Source organism: Drosophila obscura, unplaced genomic scaffold (genome assembly GCF_018151105.1).
Source record: "Drosophila obscura isolate BZ-5 IFL unplaced genomic scaffold, ASM1815110v1 contig_192, whole genome shotgun sequence".
In the NCBI taxonomy this organism is placed as follows: domain Eukaryota; kingdom Metazoa; phylum Arthropoda; class Insecta; order Diptera; family Drosophilidae; genus Drosophila; species Drosophila obscura.
Window position 1 is genome coordinate 5,327,352 of NW_024542781.1, and position 21,195 is coordinate 5,348,546.

The 21,195-nt window shown below is 44.3% G+C and overlaps 1 protein-coding gene across 1 annotated transcript; it reads right to left on the reverse strand.

Annotated features, from left to right (window-relative positions):
* Positions 1-7,351: 7,351 nt before the first annotated feature.
* Positions 7,352-10,080, reverse strand: LOC121404267. The gene is made up of 4 exons (XM_041593608.1): positions 10,000-10,080; positions 9,023-9,840; positions 8,363-8,935; positions 7,352-8,201 (listed from the first exon to the last, which is right to left on the reverse strand). Exons 1-4 carry the CDS (start codon positions 10,078-10,080, stop codon positions 7,352-7,354), a joined length of 2,322 nt encoding a protein of 773 aa, XP_041449542.1.
* Between the last annotated feature and the right edge of the window lie 11,115 nt (positions 10,081-21,195).

Genomic DNA, 21,195 nt, shown 5'->3' on the forward strand with positions numbered 1-21,195 from the left:
CAAATTATTCCTTGCATGACCCGCTTAGGGTCTTATGGTCGGACTGTAATTCCCTCTACCATAATGCCCTCTACCTCAAACGAAATGGGCCCGTCCCATGCACAAATTGCCAGGAATATGGACATACGAAAACTTATTGCACTCTACGGGCAGTCTGCGTTGCCTGTCGGGATGTCCATCTCACTGAGGCCTGCCCCGTAATTAAGGAGGACCCATCTGCAAATATATCAACTGTGGGGAAAACCATACTGCCAACTATAGAGGTTGTCCTGTCTATAAAGAATTGAAAAATCGCCCAAAACAACAAATAACTGCAACTCGAAACCCGGTCGTCCGACAAAACTTAGCATATATACCATAAACAACGACTCCAGGAGTTTCTTTTGGGACGTACGCCTTAGTCTCTAAGCCGAAATTTTAAATTTAGCTCCTAATCAAGCAGAAATCTATTTAAATGGCTTGTCTAAATATATGTTTCTGGAATGCAAATGGCATTTTACAGCACGCCATGCTCATATCAGAGACTCACCTAGCAAATAAAAACTATTTTTACCTCGATGGCTATAACTTCTATGTGACAAATCATCCCGATAGTAGGGCACATGGAGGTACTGGCGTTCTAATCAAGCATCGCATCAGGCATTATCCATTGCCATGATTATCTACAGTCAACATAAATTTATTTTGAAATTCAGAGCGGCTACCTAACACTACCCACCGCGCTTCTGCATTTCCGACAGAGAATTTTTAAAATTCTTCGACCTACTAGGTGACCGATTTATAGCAGCTGGTGACTACAATGCCAAGCCCACCCATTGGGGATCTCGACTTACCAAGCCGAAAGAAAGACAACTATATAACGCTAGACTTTATCTTTCCGGGTAAGCCTACATATTGGCCCACCGATCCAAACAAGCCACCCGCCTTGATTGATTTTGCAGTAACACGAAGAGTGCTACAAGCTCAGATTCATGTAGATCACTTACAAGATCTATCATCGGATCTCATTCCCATTCTACTTCACCTTTACAAATACAGAAGGCACAAAAGTTCCCATATTGATAGCTGCCCAAACATTTATTGTAAAGATGACATTGATAGGTCAGTCGAAGCATTAGTGTCCTCAATGTCACTGGCGGCAAAACACTCAACACCAATATTATCAGGTAATGAACTTTCCAACAGCAGGCACATTGAAGTGCGGCTACGCGATAAAAGAAGGCTTCGCCGAGAGTGGTAAACACACAGATCACTTGCCTCGAAAGAGCGGCTAAAAATAGCCAGCCACCTACTACGCAGAGCCCTAGAAGATGAAAAAAACCGAGATCAAATATCATATATGGAGCAACTCTCCCCAACTAGCAAACGATTCCCACTGTGGCAAGCTTAATCAGGTGTCCACCTATCGAGAGTGAATCACCTTTGCGTACACAAATAGGAGAGTGGGCTCGCAGCAACAAAGAGAAGGCATATAAAACGTCTTCAAACCACAGCCAGCAACAAATAGCTTTGTGCTCCGATCATAATAATCCAATCGGGAAAAGTCACAAGGGTCATTAAAGACCAAATATCAAAGCAAACAAAAATGTTCCGGGCCACGATTTCATCTCCCCTAAACTGAGCATAGAATTGCCGAGCTGTGCAGTACATTTCCTTACTGTTATATTCAACAGCATGATGAAATGGGGTTATTATCCTCAAGAATGGAGGAAATCAGTCATCACAATGATCCATAAAGCCGGAAAAGACAAGTCCAAGCAAGACAAGTCCACGGAACCATTGAACTAGTAAACCGTATAGCCTCTGAGATACGAAATGCATTTGAAAGACACAACTTCGACATTTGCTGATGATACTGCCACACTAAGTCGCTCGTGGCCTTAGAAAAAGGGCTAGCAGACTGGCCTATGCACGTAAACGAGCAAAGGTGCAAGCATATCACTTTTACCCTAAAGCATAGTATCCAGCACTGCGGAATCGAAAAATTCCTGTCAAACTCCATATAAAAAAAACTGTGACAGGAATGTTTCGTTTAGGTATTCCTGGAGTGTGTATCCAGCAACACGAGCGGAATCCACAGATTTATATCGATAGTTGCCTATCGGGACCGTGTGTGGACTGAGAGAACAGCTGATACCCAGCTCAGGAATATATACTTTACAATTCTTCCTGAAGTGAATGGTGCAAGATGTAGGCAAAAACTGTCCGCGAAACCAAAAAGAGAGATGAAAATAATTTTTTTGTGTATTGCAAAAATATATGCCGTCACCAACACAATCACTTCATCATCAGAGTTTTCCTTTTTTAATTTTAGCAGAATTTTACAGTTGCCTCTGCTTACAAAACACAGCTAATTCATCAACCCTGTTTTAGCTATGTTACACACACTCACGGAATAACTAGCAAATTTCTTGCATCAATTTTCCGCGGTGCTGGAGACAGGCCTTAAACAGACAAACTTGCCCTCCATTATATCTGAACAACATCAACATTCCACAAACAACCGAAGTAACATACCTTGGTGTTCATCTGGATAGAAGGCTTTCTTGGCGTAAACACATCGAAGCGATGAGAAATCTACTTACATTTAAAGCTAGTAATCTACATTGGCTAATAAACACCCGTTCACCACTAAAACTGGAGTACAAAGTACTTTTTTACAATGCAGTTCTCAAACCATCTGGACATACGGCTCCAAGCTAATGGGAAATGCTTGCGTTAGTAATTTAGAAATAATCCAGAGAGCTCAATCGAAGATACTGGGGCACCATGGTACATACGGAATGAAAATATCCTTAGACATAGACATAGATGAAAGCAAAGTATCAGGCAAAGCTTCATGCCCGTCCTAATAGACTTTTGCAGTCTTTAACTTGGCAGACTAGCCATAGACGACTCCGGCGAAGAGACCTCCCCACCCAGCAATAATACTTAGCCAGGGACGTACTCTATATAATTAAGTTTAATTAATTAAGTAAATATGTTAAGTTAAGATTTGCATACTTGTTGCCAGTCTCTAATAGGGAAGATTCAATAAATAAAATGAGTAAAAAAAAAAGTATATATATATAATATAATATAATATCCACCACTAATTACACTACTCGACAAAATTGAACTTTTGATTTAGGCTGTGAACCAAAATGACTTTTTCTGATAGATTTCGGGATTTTAAATGTTTTGTAGAACTATATTATTTTTTTTATGGTGTCATTTTTTTTTAATGAATTTTTAAAATCTGGTATTTTTTATACCCGTACTCAAAAAAGAGTTAAGGGGTATATTAGATTTGTGGTAAAAGTGGATGTGTGCAACGCAGAGAAGGAAGCGTTTCCGACCCCATAAAGTATATATATTCTTGATCAGCATCAATAGCCGAGTCTATATAGCCATGTCCGTCTGTCCGTCCGTCTGTCCATCCGTCCGTCTTGATGAGCGCCTGGATCTCAGAGACTATAAGAGCTAGAGAAACCAAATTTGGTTTCCAGACTCATGTGATATCACACTGCTACAAGTGTATTTCAAAATTTCGCCCCGCCCCCTTCTGCCCACACAAAGGACGAAAATCTGTGGCAGGCACAGTTTTAAAGATACGATAAAACTAAAAACGCAGTATCGTAGAAAATGCCCATATCTACCAGATTGCCGAATCTGAATCAGATCAGATCATAATCATAGCCAGAATGATGAAATTAATTTTCTGTTGCTTTCCCCGCCCCCTCCGGCAAGAAAACTAACAACTGATTCTCTTTCTCGCTCGCACACTCTGCCGCGTTCAGTGCGCGAGCAACCCCTAGCGGAGGAGATGTAGAATCTAAATGGTACATGTATAATATACCTGTTAGATGTAGAATATACATAGTATATGTAGATAACAGATGTAGCAAAAAAATGTAATTTTTTTTTTTTTCTAAAATTCAAAAAAATTATAATCTCAAAAATGTATATACTGACTGAGTACGGGTATAAGTAGAGTCGCGTCCCCAGAAGCGACTCACACGTTCCTTCTCGTTTTCACATAACTTTAGTATCTTATATCTTGTTGCATAGAACTTTGCAGTTCTGAAAAACTGACAAACGCAGCTATAAATCCGACCGGAAGATATTAAGCTTTCAAAAAAAAAAAATTCCATGTTTAGCTCTTTTAGTTGTGTTTTGCTCTAATTTTCCTCTAATATTAGTCTAACCCCTAGTCATTGCATATCAACCTCCAGACATGGACAGTATCAATGGTATCAAATTTTTCTATTCCCTAAGCAATTCGTATTTTATCCTACATTTCAGTATCAATGCAAAATTATGATGTGTAAATAAGTAGCGGTGATCAGAAGAATGTTTGTGTGGGTTGTGTGAGCGAGCCATTCGGTGTTTGGCGGTTGACGACGCGAGTGGATAAAAATCATTTATCTATACTATAAATTTGTAGAAAAATAATGTTTGTGTAAGGGGCTATCTCCGCAACGCTTCACCAAATTGCACGATAGAACGATAAATGAAAACAAGAGTATGGGGAATGGTTTTTAATTTTCTATAAATAGCTTCCTCAAAAATTAAAAATTAGTCAAAAAAATCTCCAATTTGGGCCTGTAAGAACCTATCTCAGGCTGGCTCCTTCAAAATAAGATAATTTATAATTCACGAGGACTTTATTGGGAAAAAGGGGACTTTGACAGCAACTGAAATGAAATGATTAGCGAAATCACAAAACTTTGATTGATTTTTAATGTGTATCTTTATTATCCGTCTTATCCCGCTACAGGGTTATTTTATGTATTAGGTTATTTTTATTTGTTCTACGACGTGTATGGTGGTTCGTGTATGACCGACTGCCGACTTGCGTGTTTTTAATATGCCTGACTGCTATGGCTATGGCTATGGCTATGACACAACATAACGAGCCGTGGATCTCATGGTTCGTCACAAGCACACGATGCAACGCTACTCCCAGGTGAAGATATCCACTCCAACGAATTAGAAGACGCATTACAGTCCGAAAGACAGAAAGACGTCGACCGAACAAAGAAAGAAAAATTATTGATTATTTTATTTATTATTTTCTGAAAAAATTGCAATTCGTGTAAGTAAATTTGTTGCTTTTGAAAATGTGTGCGTGACGCCGATCGACGATGACCGCATAGGAATTGCCTTCAACACTTCAGTATATCGACACCGAAACATGATATAAGCACGTGACGCACTATATGATGTGTGTGATGTGTTTTATTCTGTAGCTACCCCTACATGTAGGGGTGAAATACATTGACTTAGGTCAAATCTCAACTGTTTAGTCGCTACATACCGCAGTCTTTCTTCCTAGTCTCTTGATCTCGCCAATCTGAATAAATCCGAAGCGGGAAGCATGGCTTGTCTTCCTAACTTTAGTGTGACCAAATAGCTAGTCTCTTTTTTTTTTTTTTAATTCATTTATTATCTTAATAGTATGTATGTCCAGAGTTAATAATGGATCTGGCTTGGTGAGTCGTTCATGTGCGGTACGGCCGTGAAGCATTGCTTCGCACATGCGGGGTCCTCGCCTAGGCTATCCGCTCCCTTCTCTCGCGCTCAACAGTTTAGTCATGACAGACGCCGCGAAGTTGCTGGCCGCTTCCCAGTGCTCCGGAGACTGGAGCATCAGCGGCACCAGGTTCTGAGCGGTAATGGCACCACCCAGGGCGACTCCAAGAATGCTTCTAGTTTCGGCAAATCTGCCGCACGAGAAAATTACATGTTCGGCATCCTCCTCAACTCCTCGCCCGCACCATGAGCACTCCGCAGACTGTTCATGCCCAAAACGATGCAAGTATCTGCGAAAGCAACCATGGCCGCTGAGGAGCTGCGCCAGGTGGAAATTTACCTGCCCGTGCCTTCGTTCCACCCACTGCTCAATGGCCGGGATGAGCTGGTGAGTCCACCGTCCCTTGGTGGACGTATCCCAGCGATGTTGCCACTTGGACAAGCTCTGCTGCTTGCATGCCGTGCGCACATATCTCTTCTCCGCGTCGGTGATGCCTCTGCCGTGAGTCTCCCTGTAGTACGTAGCCCGCTCGTCCGCCAGCAGCTCGATGGGAGCCACTCCAGCGATCACGTGGGCTGCCTCGTCGGAGACCGTTCTAAAAGCGCAGATGATCCGTAGCGAGGAGAGGCGGTGCGTGGATACTAATCCTCGGGCGTAGCTCGCCGTTTTGAGGGCGTTGGACCAGACCGGCGCCGCATAGAGCATCACCGATCTCGTCACGCTAGTTAAAAGGAGTCTCCGCCAGTGTTTTGGTCCACGGGTGTTCAGCATTAGTCTTGTCAGTGCCGCATTACTGGACGCTGCCTTCGCACTCGTGTAGGCTAGGTGCTCTCGGAAGCAGAGCCGTGTGTCGATCATGACCACCAGATATTTCACCGCTCTCTTGGACGTCACTGTGGTGTCTGCGACCCTGATGCAGGCCGTCTCCACCCTCTTGCGGCTGGACACCAGCACTGCCTCGGTCTTTTGAGGCGCGAGCTCAAGTCCGACTTGATCCAGCCACTGCACTATGGGGCATTTGACCACTTTTTGTGGCATTAATTAATAACTTCCAAACGAAACAATATTTTTTGATTTAGTTTTTTGATATGAGTTTATAATAGTGAAAGGAAGGTTTGTTGGAAAAATGGGCGTGGCACCGCCTTTTTTTCGTAGAAAAATTTAATTTTTACGCTTTTTCTTCAACATTTAATAAACAAAAATTATGGGAGCATATTAAGCTTGGCACACACTAAAAATAATTAACAACAAGCAAAAATTATTTTTACATGTAGTTTTCTTCAAAATTGTTACTAGGCGACCTGTAATATACTTTCAAAATACTCATAATTGCGCCCTCTTTTGCTCTTTTCTGAGTCTCTCCGCACCACGCGGCAAACAGCTGTGAATTTGCAATTGTTCTTTTGTGACCTAAAAATGAAGATTACGCCGAAGACGCAGAAAAGCGCAAAAAAAAATAACATAAATTGGATTAAGAATTGAATACTCTACAATAACTATGCAGTTTAATGCTTCCGGCGGGAACCGAACACTTTGTAAGTCTATTCAAAGACAAATTTTCGTCACAAAAATGGACTTGTTAAAAAACTAGCCATTAAACATAATATGACGTCAATTTTTTCATTTCAAACTCACAAACACATTTTACATACCTGTTCCAATCGAGCCCATTATAAAAGATTCACTTAAATTGATCAATTCGGCAATTGTTGCACTTTAAACTTCAGGAAAAAAGCAAGATTGCCGATAACTTTCTGTTGATCGTAGCAAACAGCTGACTTTAACAGCTGTTATCTTAACAGTGGTGCGCACTGTTAATTTTTTGGGTACGTTACATTACGGACTGGTGTTATTTCTACGTATACCGGTTAAAAAAATATGACTTTTCCGACTTTTGAAAAATGAGTTTCGGCCAGAGAAAGTGGTCAAATGCCCCATAGTGCACTGCTGGATGAGCAAAATCGTCTGGTTGCAGGTCGACTCCGCCAGGGTCAGCTCTTTCGCAACCACCAGTATGGCCACGTCGTCTGCGAAGCCCACCACGTGCACTCCTCGGGGGAGCCTGAGTCGCAAGATGCCGTCGTACATCACATTCCAGAATAGAGGGCCCAGCACCGAACCCTGGGGGACGCCACCAGTCACCTCGTATTGCTCTGTACCGGTCTGCGTATCGTACAGTAGCAGCCTCCCTTCGAAGTAGGGAGTACGCACCATCCGTAGCAGATAAGCTGGGGTATTGAAGCTCTCGAGGGCCCTTAGAATGCAGCTCCACCTTGCTGTGTTGAACGCATTTCTGATGTCAAGCGTGACCATCAGACAGTACTCCTTCCCTCCCCCTTTCCACCGCGTGCCGGCGATTGCGGTGGAAGCTATGTCCACCACTCGGTTTATGGCGTCGATGGTCGATTTGGCCTTGCGGAATCCATACTGGTGCGGTGAGAGATCGCCCGCCTCCGTAATGGCACGTGTTAAGCGGGAGCACAACACCCTCTCGAGCAGCTTTCCTGCTGTGTCAATCAGGCAGATTGGCCTGTAGGACGATGCTGGTCCTGGTGGTTTGCCCGGCTTGGGAATAAGCACAAGTTTCTGCTTCTTCCACCTCTCAGGAAAGACTCCTTCTCGAAGGCACTGGTTCAGCAGCGCAGCGAAAATTTTTGGGCGCAAGGAGAGGGCGAGAATCAGGGCTCTATTTGGAATAGAGTCAGGCCCTGGTGCCTTGTTCGGGTTTATGCTGCTGGCTGCGATTCTAACCTCCTCCAGCGTCACTTCTTCAAAGGCGGGCTGGTTTGAGGTTTCCTGTGGGCTGGGGGTGTCTGCTTTTTGCCGCCCATTTTGTCTGCCACTAACCGGTATGCCCTTCCCCAGGGGTCGTGCTCAGCAGTGTCGCAGAGCGCCAGGAAGCACTTGCGCTTGCTCTCCTTTATGGCCGTCTTGAGCGCGCGTCTGCAGTCCCTAAAAGCCACCTGCAGTGGCCCGCCTAAAGGGTTTCCGCGTGATCGCTGGCAACGTCGACGTGCATGGTTGCATTCCCGGAGTAGCTGGGCAATATTCTCGCTCCACCAGAACACGGGTCGGTGGTGGCGACCATATTGCCTCCTCTTGGACATAGAGGCGTCGCATGCTGACTCCAGGCCCTCCATGACGTGGTTTGCCATACATTCCGCATTTCCACCCGCCGTAAGGTTCGCCGCCCGCTCTGCGAACAGCGCCGTGTTCATGCTGTCGGCGCGGTAGCATTTCCATCTGGGCTCCGCCGGTACTGTGCTACCTCTCCGCTGTCCGATATGGCATATGATTGCCACATGATCGCTCGCCGTGTATGCGCTGCTGATGCTCCAGCTATTTAGATTGTAGAGCGAGCTGCTGACCAGGGTGAGATCAACTACCGAACCGACTCCTGCTCTAGAGAAGGTGTGCTCCCTTCACTGGTTAAGAAGAGCGATGTCCAATGGAGCGAAAGTCTCCAGCACCGCCCTGCCTCTTGCATTTGTCGCAACGCTTCCCCACTCCTCAGCCCATGCGTTGAAGTCGCCTCCAATAGCCACTGGGTGTCGACCTCTGACATCCGCCGCAAGGTTATCGAGGATACCTGCAAACTCGTAGAGGGATAGGCTTGGGGCAAGGTAGACGCTATAGACCCACGTAGCTCCAACCTTTGCACGAACATACCCACTCGCACGGCTAATGTCGGTGAACTGGTAATCGCCGCACATCCACAGCGCCGCCTTTTTGGTAAAATCTAGAATAAAGTCAGCCGACTCCCTGACCTTGTATGGCTCGCTAAGGACAGCGAGGTCTATCTTTAACTCCGCTACAGTTTGGCTCAAGAGGTCTTGAGCCGCAGCACAGTGGTTTAGGTTTAGCTGCAATAGCTTCATCTTTGGGGCGGCATGCTGGATCCTCCCTTGGCTGCTGGACATCTTGAGCTGCCCGCGTAATGTTGCGTCTCCTTGGCTTTGTTGGCGATGCAGATGAAGCAGCTTGGGTCGCTCTGGCAGGTAGCTGCTTTGTGCCCATCTGCGCCACACCTGAGGCAGCATCCGGTGCGATCCACCGTGCTTTTGCACACGGCTGCAAGATGTCCAAACTCTAGACATCGGTAGCATCGCCTCTGAGATATCCGCTGCCGGAGCTGACAGATCGACCACCCGACTTTGATCTTCCCCGGTGCCAGCAGGGCTTTTGCCTGAGTGGGGGGCAAGCACACAAACGCTATTTGCGTTCCAGCATAAGACGGCCTCAGGCTTTTGACCGCTGCAATGTCCACGCAGGGTACGCCGACATTTGCCGCCACCGCTGCTGCGACATCCTCCTTTGTGACCAGGCTGTCAAGGTCTCATCTAGAGTTTCGGTCACCCGATCAGCCAGTGCCTCGGTACCCCTGCTTCGCCGTGGTGCTCTTGCTCCTTTCAGCCGCCCTTGCCGCGCTGGTTTGTCGCGTCCGGCCTCGGCTCGCGGGGACGAGGTTCCTTTTTCTTTCTCACCTTGGGGCCCACCTGTTGCCATTTGAGCTGCTTTCTCGCGGCTGGGGTGGCAGCATGGTCCACTGCGCCGGAGGGTGTCATCCCGACCTCATCCAGCGCTGGCAGCTCAAGCTGAGTCGTCGGTTGCTTCTGCTTGGTGCCTCTTTGTAGGCCCAAGGGCCGGCTGGGGAGACTCTCGTAGCCTCTTCGTTCCTGCTGGTGGCGGATTCATGGATGTTTGGGTGCTCTTGGTGGCGGTCGCAATCTCCCTTAGGTGCAGCTTGTCGCAGTTTTTGAGAACTAGCGCCTGCAATGCAACGATTCTCAGCGCTAGATCCTTCATGGGGACATCAACGTGGCGCTGGTCGTTCATCCTCTTGACCAAATCGTTCGCGCGCGTGCAGCGAACGTTCAGCCTCCTTGCCATCGGTACCAAGGTGGAACATGCTCGATCCAGTTGCTTTCGCAGGTGCCGAAGGTGGTGGGGATCTGGCAAGTGCGCTGCGCTTACCAAAGACTGCCTCTTCAGTCATGTTGTCAATCGGGGTGTGTGGTGTGGAAGTCATAGTGTGAGGGTCTCAACTCGGGTTCGTTGTTCCTGATCGCAGTGCGTAGTCACCATCGCGATCCCATGGGTGCCTTTCCGTGGAGTGAGGTCCATGCGATGGTTGACTCGGGCCTTATGAGCACCAGGGTTCAGAGCCAGATCGGTGCTAATTGGGATATAAATCAACCAATCCTACGCATCCACCTAAATGGAACGACCAGCAAGCGTTTCCCGAGGCCTGCCAAGGTTTTAACGAGACGGGGGCAGTGAGGACATTAGCCTACGAGCCATTTCAGCAGCGGTTCAGACTGCCTAGTCAGGTCGCAGAATGCCCTCACCGTCAGCCCAGAGTCCAATGCACGTAGGCGGGGTTCCAGTGGGTCGTACGTAACACCTTACTGGTCTCGGTTTTACGGGTAGGATGTGTCTACCGTTGCGCTATCGTCCATCAGCGACTGCGGCCATAATTGGTCCGCCATACTAGGCTCATTTGGGGCGTCCCACGTCGGCTGTGCATTTCTTCCCGGCTTCTGAAGATGGGGGTAATACCGCCCCTTCTCGGTCGCCAGGGCCCCGTTTGCTGGTACGCCGCCAAAGCGGTGGGGTTGGCATGAGGTCAGGTCCGCGACCCGTTTAGTAGCCGCTGACCCCAATGCGCCTTTGTGGATAGTTACGTCCATAGTATCTCCTAGTATAGTATCTCCTAGTCCTAAAAGCAGCACTCGGAGATTAAGGGGTCGTTGCCTACTTTTAGGGTGGATAAGGATAAGGCGCCCTCTGTCGGAGGCTGAGTGCTGTACTCTGTCGGTGGTTAGCGTCCAGTACCTTTCAGTGCTACCTGTCAGCGCCATCTGCCGGTGTACAAATCGCTGTGTAGATACTAAACTTAGTATCGCAGAGAGTGCTGGAGCCCTGGCTAGCAGCTGGTATTCCGCATTTGCTAGGAAGAAAAAGAAAGCGAACGTGGAACGTGCCAGCGTGCTCACCTTGACATAATAGCCACGTTTACAATACCCCAATCGAGTTGGCTTTCAAGGGGCTGTTTTGCGCATACGCACCGTGCTGGCAACACCTCTGCCAGGCACGGCAACTCCGTCGCCCTCCATATTGAGTCGGAGAGAGGAGAAAAACTCACTCTCCCCGGGAGCTTCGTGCGTGCGGCCAAAAGTGTGCGCTTGAGTGTGATTTCGCGCTGCGTTCTCCAAGACCGAATTCCCTGCGAATCCTGCTCAGCGGTCTCCTTGGCCTGCAATCTGAGTTACGTGGATCAGGCAGGGAACTGGGGAGCGCCATCATTGGGTACGTATGTGTGCTTTAACTCTGCCCTTCCATGGGTCCGATTTCTGTCTCTGAGTTGCAGCCATCGACTTCACTCAATGACTGCCGCCGTGGCCGTGGCGACAAACGGCAATAAAAACGCCCAGAACGCGAAATGGAGGCGGCTTCGGCGTGGGAGTCGACCGTCCACGCAGCCAGAGCGGCATCGCGACCGACCAGTCCGCAATGCACCCTTGGTTGACTCCGATGAGCCCCGAGACGCGGTGCAAAAACAGGAGCGACGGGGCGCGCGACCGTTCTGAATAAGCCACTCAAACACTCTCTCTCTCAAACACTCTCTCTCTCAAACACTCTCTCTAGTCTCTTGAGAAATACTTTATGCGAATACAATCGATCATTAGAGCTAATCCGTTCCAGCCCTGTTAAGCAGCTGCATTCACCACATCCAGTACAGCTAACTTGGAGACGGGACGCATCATCACCTTGGATCGATCGTCGCTGGCGACACCACCGCTCGTCGTAGCACACCATCCACTCCAGCGTACACTTCCTCCACGATGCCTCTCCTCCATTTTCTCCGTGGTATGGCCATATCGCGTATGTACACGACATCGCCACGGCGCATAGGTTCGATATGCTCGCACCACTTCTCCCTGCGTACAAGCGCAGGTAGTACAATACGCCACAGTTTCCTTGTGGCGAATTTTTCAGGCGGTTGACCATCGTCTCCTGGAAGATCCGGTACACCAGCTGCTAGTTTCAGCTGGTCGTTCGGTGTCAATAGGGCTTCTTGATGAGCCGTGACTGGCAAGTGGGTTAACGGACGCGAATTGAAAATATTTTCCGCCTCAATCAGGAAGCTTCCCAGCACGTGCTCCACCTCCTTCACCGTATCCGCCAGCACCTTCTTGACGCACATCTCCTTCGCGAACGGCTCACTTTGCGCCCGCCTGATCAGCATGCGCTCTGCTTGGCGCACTCAGTATCTACTCAGTATAAACCTGCGGACCCAAGCAGTGGCCCTGACCAGTCGGTTGTAGCTCGAGAACCTCTGCAAAGATATATAGGTGTTTGCTGTAATCAGCGCAAACTCATATGGCATCTCTTCTTCATCCGCGGTTCGCGGGCAGCCGTGATGGTGGCAGGAAGAAGAAGATTTCGGTCACATCTCAACGGGTTCCCGTAGAAAGGGAGGCCACCTTAGCCAACGTGATCCTTGATCAAGATCAACATGGATTTGCGGCCGCGTTGGATCGTCTGTCACGATTTTGTCAGACGGTATCCATTTCCGTTTTGATACTTCCGTTGACTCCGAAATCTCCGCCACCCGGCTTGCAACGAGCTGCTTGTACCGCCGGTGGGTGCTGCTACCTAGCGCAGAACCGTTTTGGAGTCAGTCCAGAGTACGCAGCTGCTGATCGATAAACCGTGCTCCCTGGCCGGCACGCGTCCTACGCCAAAGTAGTGGCGCGGACTTCGGAACCGTATCACGTGGCTCATCTCTAGCCTTCAGCTCTAAAACGCTGTGGCCAATTCATCTGGCAACGGCTCGTCCCAGTCCACTACTCTCCGCCAAATCTCTCTCATCAGCGTTTTGGCGGTCACCATGTAGCAGCTCATGAATCCGATCGGGTCAAAGGTAGACATTATGAGGCTTAGGAACTCCCTCCTGGTGGTAACATGTTCCCCGGTCTTCACGCTGCTGGGCTGATGGTACTTCACGCTGAATTTGAAGTCATCTGTAGCCGGCTGCCAGTACATGCCCAGTATCTTCTCCTCAGCTTCGGTCCATTCGACATTCATATTGGATCCCAGCACTACTCAAAAAAATTGAACATTTTCTTTAGTCTGTGGACCAAAATGACTTTTTTTTTATAGATTTCAGGATTTAAAAATTTGTGTAGTACTTTATTTTTTTATTTTATAGTGAAATTATTTTTAAACAAATTTTTTAAATCTGGTATTTTTCCATGTTTTTTTTCAGAGGTATTGCTTTTTTTTCACATAACTTAAGTATCTTATATCTGGTTGCATAGAACTTTGCAGTTCTGAAAAGCTGACAAATGCAGCTTAAAATCCAACTCAGACACTTTGTATCTGCAGCTTAATGCCTGGAAGATATTAAGCTTTCAAATTCCAGTATCATCATTTTTTGCGCTGTTTTTTTTTTCGAACTTTCGACTTTAAAAACTCGCGAAAAGTAAAAAAAAAATACATCTTGGCAAACATTTTTAGTTTTAGATATACGCATTAATTAGGCGTCGTTTAAGGTATTGTTCATTAAAATCTATTGGTCAACTTGCAGCCGTTTGACCAAAACGACTCAAAACTAATTTTACCTGAAAAATACCGTTGCTGGTCCAATGCCAAAAGAACACGTTCAGGTACCAAAAATTCAACCCCTTTTCGTTTGCTTTGTTTCCAATTGGCAGTTGGGCCCGCAACCTTCCAAAAAGTATTTTTTGTCTATTTTTTCACTTTTGAGGTTTGGTTAACGAATTTTAGCTCCACTGCTTATCCATAAATTTTAATTAACAATTCATTAAACGACGCTTAATTAATGCGTATATCTAAAACTAAAAATGCATATAATTTTCGAGGTGGGTCGAGGTGGGTCTTCGGATACTTTTCCAGTATATACCGACCTTATTTTTTGTTGATCTGAGTACTGCCTTCCGAAGAGAGCCTAGAAAACAGTTTTTGCCGTAAAAAATTTCTTATCGGTTTCATACGAATATCAACCCTGATTCTGTTCGCGAGGTGTTTGCTAGCAAACAGATGTCATATATTTTTCGAGCGACCAGTGATGTGACCAGAGGTGTGCACTGCATTCCGAACGGTTATACTGCTCAGACCGCTGCTTGGTTTTGTTTAAAGTTAACAAAATGCAGTTCTTCGGCTGGGGCCGCTCTTCCCCAGGCACATCCTGGGCTCCCCAATATTTTATTGGCAAGGTAATGTGTCTGACTATCAGCAGCAGCAGATGGCGACGCCACCCGTGCCGACCACCGTGAAGACAAACTGTTTTGAAAGCAATATTTGTTTTATATATATGAAAATTAATAAAAATAATATATTATAATATACATATAATTGTCATTCATATAATACTGCATTAATAAGATTATATTTGTCTTCATTATAAAAATCTTTCATTTGGTTTTTTGTGCTCTTATTGCAATGTTTGCTTCGTGTTTTCTGGCAAAAGATATCAAATTGATATCTTTTTCGAGGTGGGTCGAAACATAACAAAAAAACAAGCAAATACTTCTGATACTTTTCCAGTATATACCGACCTTTTTGTTTTTTGATCTGAGTACTGCCTTCCGTACAGAGCCTAGAAAACAGTTTTTGCCGTAAAAAATTTCTTATCGGTTTCATACGAATATCAACCCTGATTCTGTTCGCGAGGTGTTTTTTCGATCTGAGTACTATAAAATTATACAATTCTTTTCAAATTTTTAGAGTAATGTTTGGCGTTTGCTACCACGAAAAGAAAATACACTTTCTTGGTTAAATATATGTCGCATATTGACTTTTAAAATTTGAATAAAAACGAATTAAAAATGTTACTCCCGTAATCGTTTTCTCTTTAACCAGAGTACGGTTTGCTTGTTTCTCGGCTACTTTTGTCGGCTGGCAGTTTTTGTCTGACATAGCCTGGCGTAGGCATAAAAGAGAAGGAGAAGTTTGCAAAAGGGCAGATCAAGATGGCAACCTACGTTAGAGGGAACCGCGTCACATTGGCTGTCACAAACATGCTTTGCGGGCATTACATGGACACAGTTCAGAGAATTGTTCCTGAAACATTTTGCTGGTAAGGAGACCTTGGCAACCGTTATAAATCTGCTAAATGGGTGCGCAAATGTTGGAGAGTGCCTTTCGTTGTATGGAAGCAGAATGGTCACATCGCTTATGTCCAGATAGAAGTCATTGACCGTTGAACAAATAGCCGTTTCTGTTGTTTTGGCGCATAAAGAACTAAAGGTGTTTTCATTTGACGTACGACAGTCAGTTTCTACTGATAATTCATCTGCTCCGCCAGGAAAGAGGGTCAAACAATTTCCCTACACCAAGTGTCACAATTGTAGAAAACTGGGTCATAAGATGGCCGACTGTCGTTTTAAAAGAGAAGCAGCTCGGCACCAACGAATTCCCAATCAGCACACTTCCAACACAGGAGGTAAAGATCGGTCAGCTCTGACCTGCTACAAGTGCGGAAAAGTTGGTCATGTGTCTACAGCTTTCCCAGAGCCTGGCAGACTTTTCAACAACAACAACAAAAACGTTGAGCACGTTAACGTGTGTACTGTCGTCGAGCCCATGGGAACGCTAATGCAATTTGATCGCATGGCCGCAAATTTGTAGTTTTCACAGATTGCAATTCGCTTAAGGGATCCCGCACATAGATCGAACTGAGTACATCGGTGGTGGTCTTATATGCAGTCGTTCGAATTCGACATACAATATAGACCTGGTGAGCGAATGGCTCATGACTTCCTTTCTCGAAACCCACTACCAGAAAATCATGCAGTTTCAGCTAGAACATACGAACATCGCATCAATTTAACTGAGATTACAGATAATTTGCTGTTGGCTGAACAGCAGAGAGATAAGGAAACGTCGTCAATTGCTACTAAGTTGCGAGACAATGAGTTATCTGACGATATAGCTAGGGCTTATAAGTTGCGAGCTAGAACACTCTATAGGAAAATTCAGAGAAATGGAAAAACACGTTGTCAGCCCGTTATCCCAAAGCCGTTTAGGTGGTCCGTGGTTAATAATATCCACGAGGCAATTATGCATCTTGGTTGAGAGAAAACAGTCGAGAAAATGTATGAATTTTATTGGTTTGAGAAAATGTCGAATTATGTCCGCAAATTTGTAGATAACTGTATAACCTGCAGATTTTCTAGGCCACCATCTGGCAAAATACATTCGAATTACATCCTATCAAAAAGATTGATATTCCCTGGCATACGTCCATATCGACATTACTGGAAAAACGACCAAAAGGAGTACGTAATTGTTCAAATAGATGGATTTACCAAGTTAGTCCACGTGTGCCATTCAATAAGGCTGTATACTGAAAACTATATCAATGCTGTGATGGCGTCAATAACGTAGTTTGGTGTTCCTTCGCGCTTCATCACATTTCAAGGTCTTAGACTTGCATTTAATTGCAACAGGGGCTAGTCGAGCCAATAGCCAGGTGGAGCGAGTAATAAGTACTCACGATAAAAATAGATTTGATATAAATAAGGCAGCAATTGTAAAGCACAAAGTCGGATATTATGTGATGCTTAAAAATTAAGAAAGGCATCAAACCAAATTAGACCCGAAGCATAGAAGTGCGTTTTTAGTGACCGAAGTTTTAGATGGGGATCGGTATAAGCTTAAGTCGATAAATAATAATCGAACGTATAAGTACGTTAGGAGAGGATAACCACAGAGGTGGATATTGAAAGGGATGAGGAAAATGTAAGCCTTTGAGGGCTGTGATGATGTTTACCTAATGTAAATTGTGTGTTGTTAAGAATATAATGTTGTATGATGGCCAGTTTAATGTGATTTAAACTGTAAGCTGTGGTTGTATGATGGTCACTTAAATTTGATTTGAGCAGTGAACCATTTTTTTTTATGGCCGGTTAAATGTAATGTAAACTGTGAGCTATGGTAACGAAGATAATGTTTATACATTGAAAATATGTTTCAAATAGGGATACAGAGATAATAAGGACGAAAAAGAATTTGTCTTGGTAAGCACACGAAAACGTGTTTAGGTCTTTGACTTTTAAATTTGAAATAAAACAAATTGCAAATATTACTCCCGTAATCGTTTTCTCTTTAACCACGGTACGGTTTGCTTGTTTCTTTGCTACTTTTGTGGGCTGGCAGTTTTTGTCTGACGTAGCCTGGCTTTAGCATAAAACAGAAGGAGAGGTTTGCAAAAAGGCATATCAAAAGAAAGATCAAAGCCGACTTAAAAGAAATACACTCAAGGCTTGAATAAGTGGATTCACACCTGAGTAATCATTTTGTGAATAATATATGAAAGTATAATTCGTGTTATCAAATGTCATCTTTGGCGCCACAAATATCATAAGAGACAACTTTATGCCAACGTTCAAGGCAGTAATTGGTACTAAACATTTTCCATCACTGATTATAACCGTACTCAAAAAAGAGTTAAGGGGTATATTAGATTTGTGGTAAAAGTGGATGTGTGTAACGTTTCCGACCCCATAAAGTATATATATTCTTGATCAGCATCAATAGCCGAGTCGATATAGCCATGTCTGTCTGTCCGTCCGTCCGTCTGTCCGTCTGTCCGTCTGTCCGTCTTGATGAACGCCTAGATCTCAGAGACTATAAGAGCTAGAGCAGCCAAAAACCAACCAAAATTTCAGACTCATGTAATATCACACTGCTACAAGTGTATTTCAAAATTTCGCCATGCCCACTTCCGCCCCCATAAAAGACGAAAATCTGTGGCAGGCACAGTTTTAAAGATACGATAAAACTAAAAACGCAGTATCGTAGAGAATGACTATATCTACCAGATTGCCGAATCTGAATCAGATCGGATCATAATTATAGCCAGAATGAAGAAATGAATTTTCTGTTGGTTCCCTCTCCTTCTCCAGCGCTGCTGACGCTACTGATTCTCTTTCTCGCTCGCACACTCTGCCGCGTTCAGTGCGCGAGCAACCCCTAGCGGAGGAGATGTAGAATATAAATGGTACATGTACAATCTACATGTTAGATGTGGAATATACATTGTAGATGTAGATGTAGATAACAGATGTAGCAAAAAAATGTAAAATGTAAAATTTTTTTTTTTTTTAATTCTAAAAAATCATTAGCTCAAAAATGTATATACAGACTGAGTACGGGTATAAGTAGAGTCGCGTCCCCAGAAGCGACTCACACGTTCCTTCTCGTTTTTCTATGAATCTGTTCCAAAAATGGGTAAAAACGGAAGCATATTTTTCGCCAAAATTAAAAGTATACGGCTTTTTATATAACAAAACTATTTTTAATTGCAAAAGGAAAATAATATACGACAATGTAAATCCATTTACATGAATTTGACACCATTACTAGTGCAATTGAGCTTGTTCCCATTTTATAAAGATTTATCTGAAAAATTGGCCTGTGCTATAACAAATAGCGAATTCGTCCGAACAGCTGTTGCAACCAGATTTTGCTATCGATAAATCTCTGTTAAACATAACAGATGCCTTTTTGTATGAGCTGGCACTAACGCATGGGTATAACAGCAGTAAATTATGCACTTATCGGTACATTTGGAAATCAACCACACTTTTTGGAAGGTTGGAGCGCCTTAAAATGAAAAGTATGACTTTTGGCAGAAAACGTAAAACGCAAAAGTAAGTGAAAACCGGAGCCTGTCTGATTATCATGAATTTCGCCATGAAGAACTACAATCCCTGTGTATAAAACAAACTGCATAAACTCTGTTGCTTTCCATTGGTATATCTCATTTAATGATCTAGGCTTTTGAGCAAACTCTTTGGGTACTGCCAGTACAATTTTTTTTGCTGGTTGTCGGGGTTCGGGAGAGCGGGAGTGCGAGCATGAGAAGCGAGCGTCAAGTCATCTCGTTTACAAGCTAAGGCCGCTCGGGAGCCGTGTAGATGATTAGAGCGCTGTCAGAGAGCGCTAACAGAATTCTAGATGGCTACAGACTGTTAGCTGATAGCGGACATGGGCTGTTACCAAAGACAATATAAGTATAAGATGCGTAACGCTCATACACTTCAATTGCCATATGCAAGCCAATTTTTCGTCATGCGACGAAATTCGCGCCATCTCGCTCGCACAAATTTGAGAGCGTACGAATCTAAAAATGGAATCCGCTTGCATGTGTGAGTACACACAGAACCAGCAAGTGCGTATGTGTGTGTACTTTTGCGAAGAGGACGATTTTCGAGACGAATACCTTTTTATGAGTTGAGAAACGAATTTATTTACCGTCGTTGAATAGGTCGCACGCTGAATACCCTAATGACAATTACTCCAATGTGAAGTCATGCATTAAATATATTATGTATTTTTATACCCGTACTCAAAAAAGAGTTAAGGGGTATATTAGATTTGTGGTAAAAGTGGATGTGTGCAACGCAGAGAAGAAAACGTTTCCGACCCCATAAAGTATATATATTCTTGATCAGCATCAATAGCCGAGTCTATATAGCCATGTCCGTCTGTCCGTCCGTCTGTCCGTCCGTCCGTCTTGATGAGCGTCTGGATCTCAGAGACTATAAGAGCTAGGGCAACCAAATTTGGTTTCCAGACTCATGTGATATCACACTGCTACAAGTGTATTTCAAAATTTCGCCATGCCCACTTCCGCCCCCATAAAAGACGAAAATCTGTGGCAGGCACAGTTTTAAAGATACGATAAAACTAAAAACGCAGTACCGTAGAGAATGACCATATCTACCAGATTGCCGAATCTGAATCAGATCGGATCATAATTATAGCCAGAATGAAGAAATTAATTTTCAGTTGCTTCCCCTCCCCCTCCCGCCGACGACAACGCATCTCATTTTCCTTCTCGCTCGCACACTCTGCCGCGTTCAGTGCGCGAGCAACCCCTAGCGGAGGAGATGTAGAATCTAATTGGAACATCTATAATCTACATGTTAGATGTAGAATATACATTGTATATGTAGATGTAGATATCATATGTAGCAAACAAATGTAAAATGTCAAATTTTTTTTTTTTCTAAAATTCTTAAAAATCATAAGCTCAAAAATGTATATACTGACTGAGTACGGGTATAAGTAGAGTCGCGTCCCCAGAAGCGACTCACACGTTCCTTCTCGTTATATATGTATATCCGATCATTATTATCGAATATACCATCTTAAAATAAATTACACTACTCGACAAAATCGAACTTTTTTTTTCCTCAAGGATGCAAACCGACTTTTTCTGATAGATATGGGGATTTAAATATTTTTAAAGAATTATGGTTTTTTTCTATGGCAGAACTTTTTTTTAAGAATTTTTGAAGTCTGGTATTTTTTTTTTAAGCTTTTTTCAGAGGTAGCGCTTGTTTTTTTCACATAGTTCTAGTATCTTACGTCTGGTTGTAAAGAACTTTGCTATTTTAGAAAGGTAATTAAAGCAGCTAGAAGTTAAGCCCAAATACTTTGTGATTTCAGCTTACCGTCTGGGAAATATAAAGCATTGAAATGCAAAAATGCTGATTTTTGTGCGGTATTTTTTACTAAATTTTGACTAAAAACTCAGGAAAAGTCGAAAAAAAATTATATCCTGTGTCCTCTACACACAGTTCAGAGAATTGTTCCTGAAACATTTTGCTGGTAAGGAGACCTTGGCAACCGTTATAAATCTG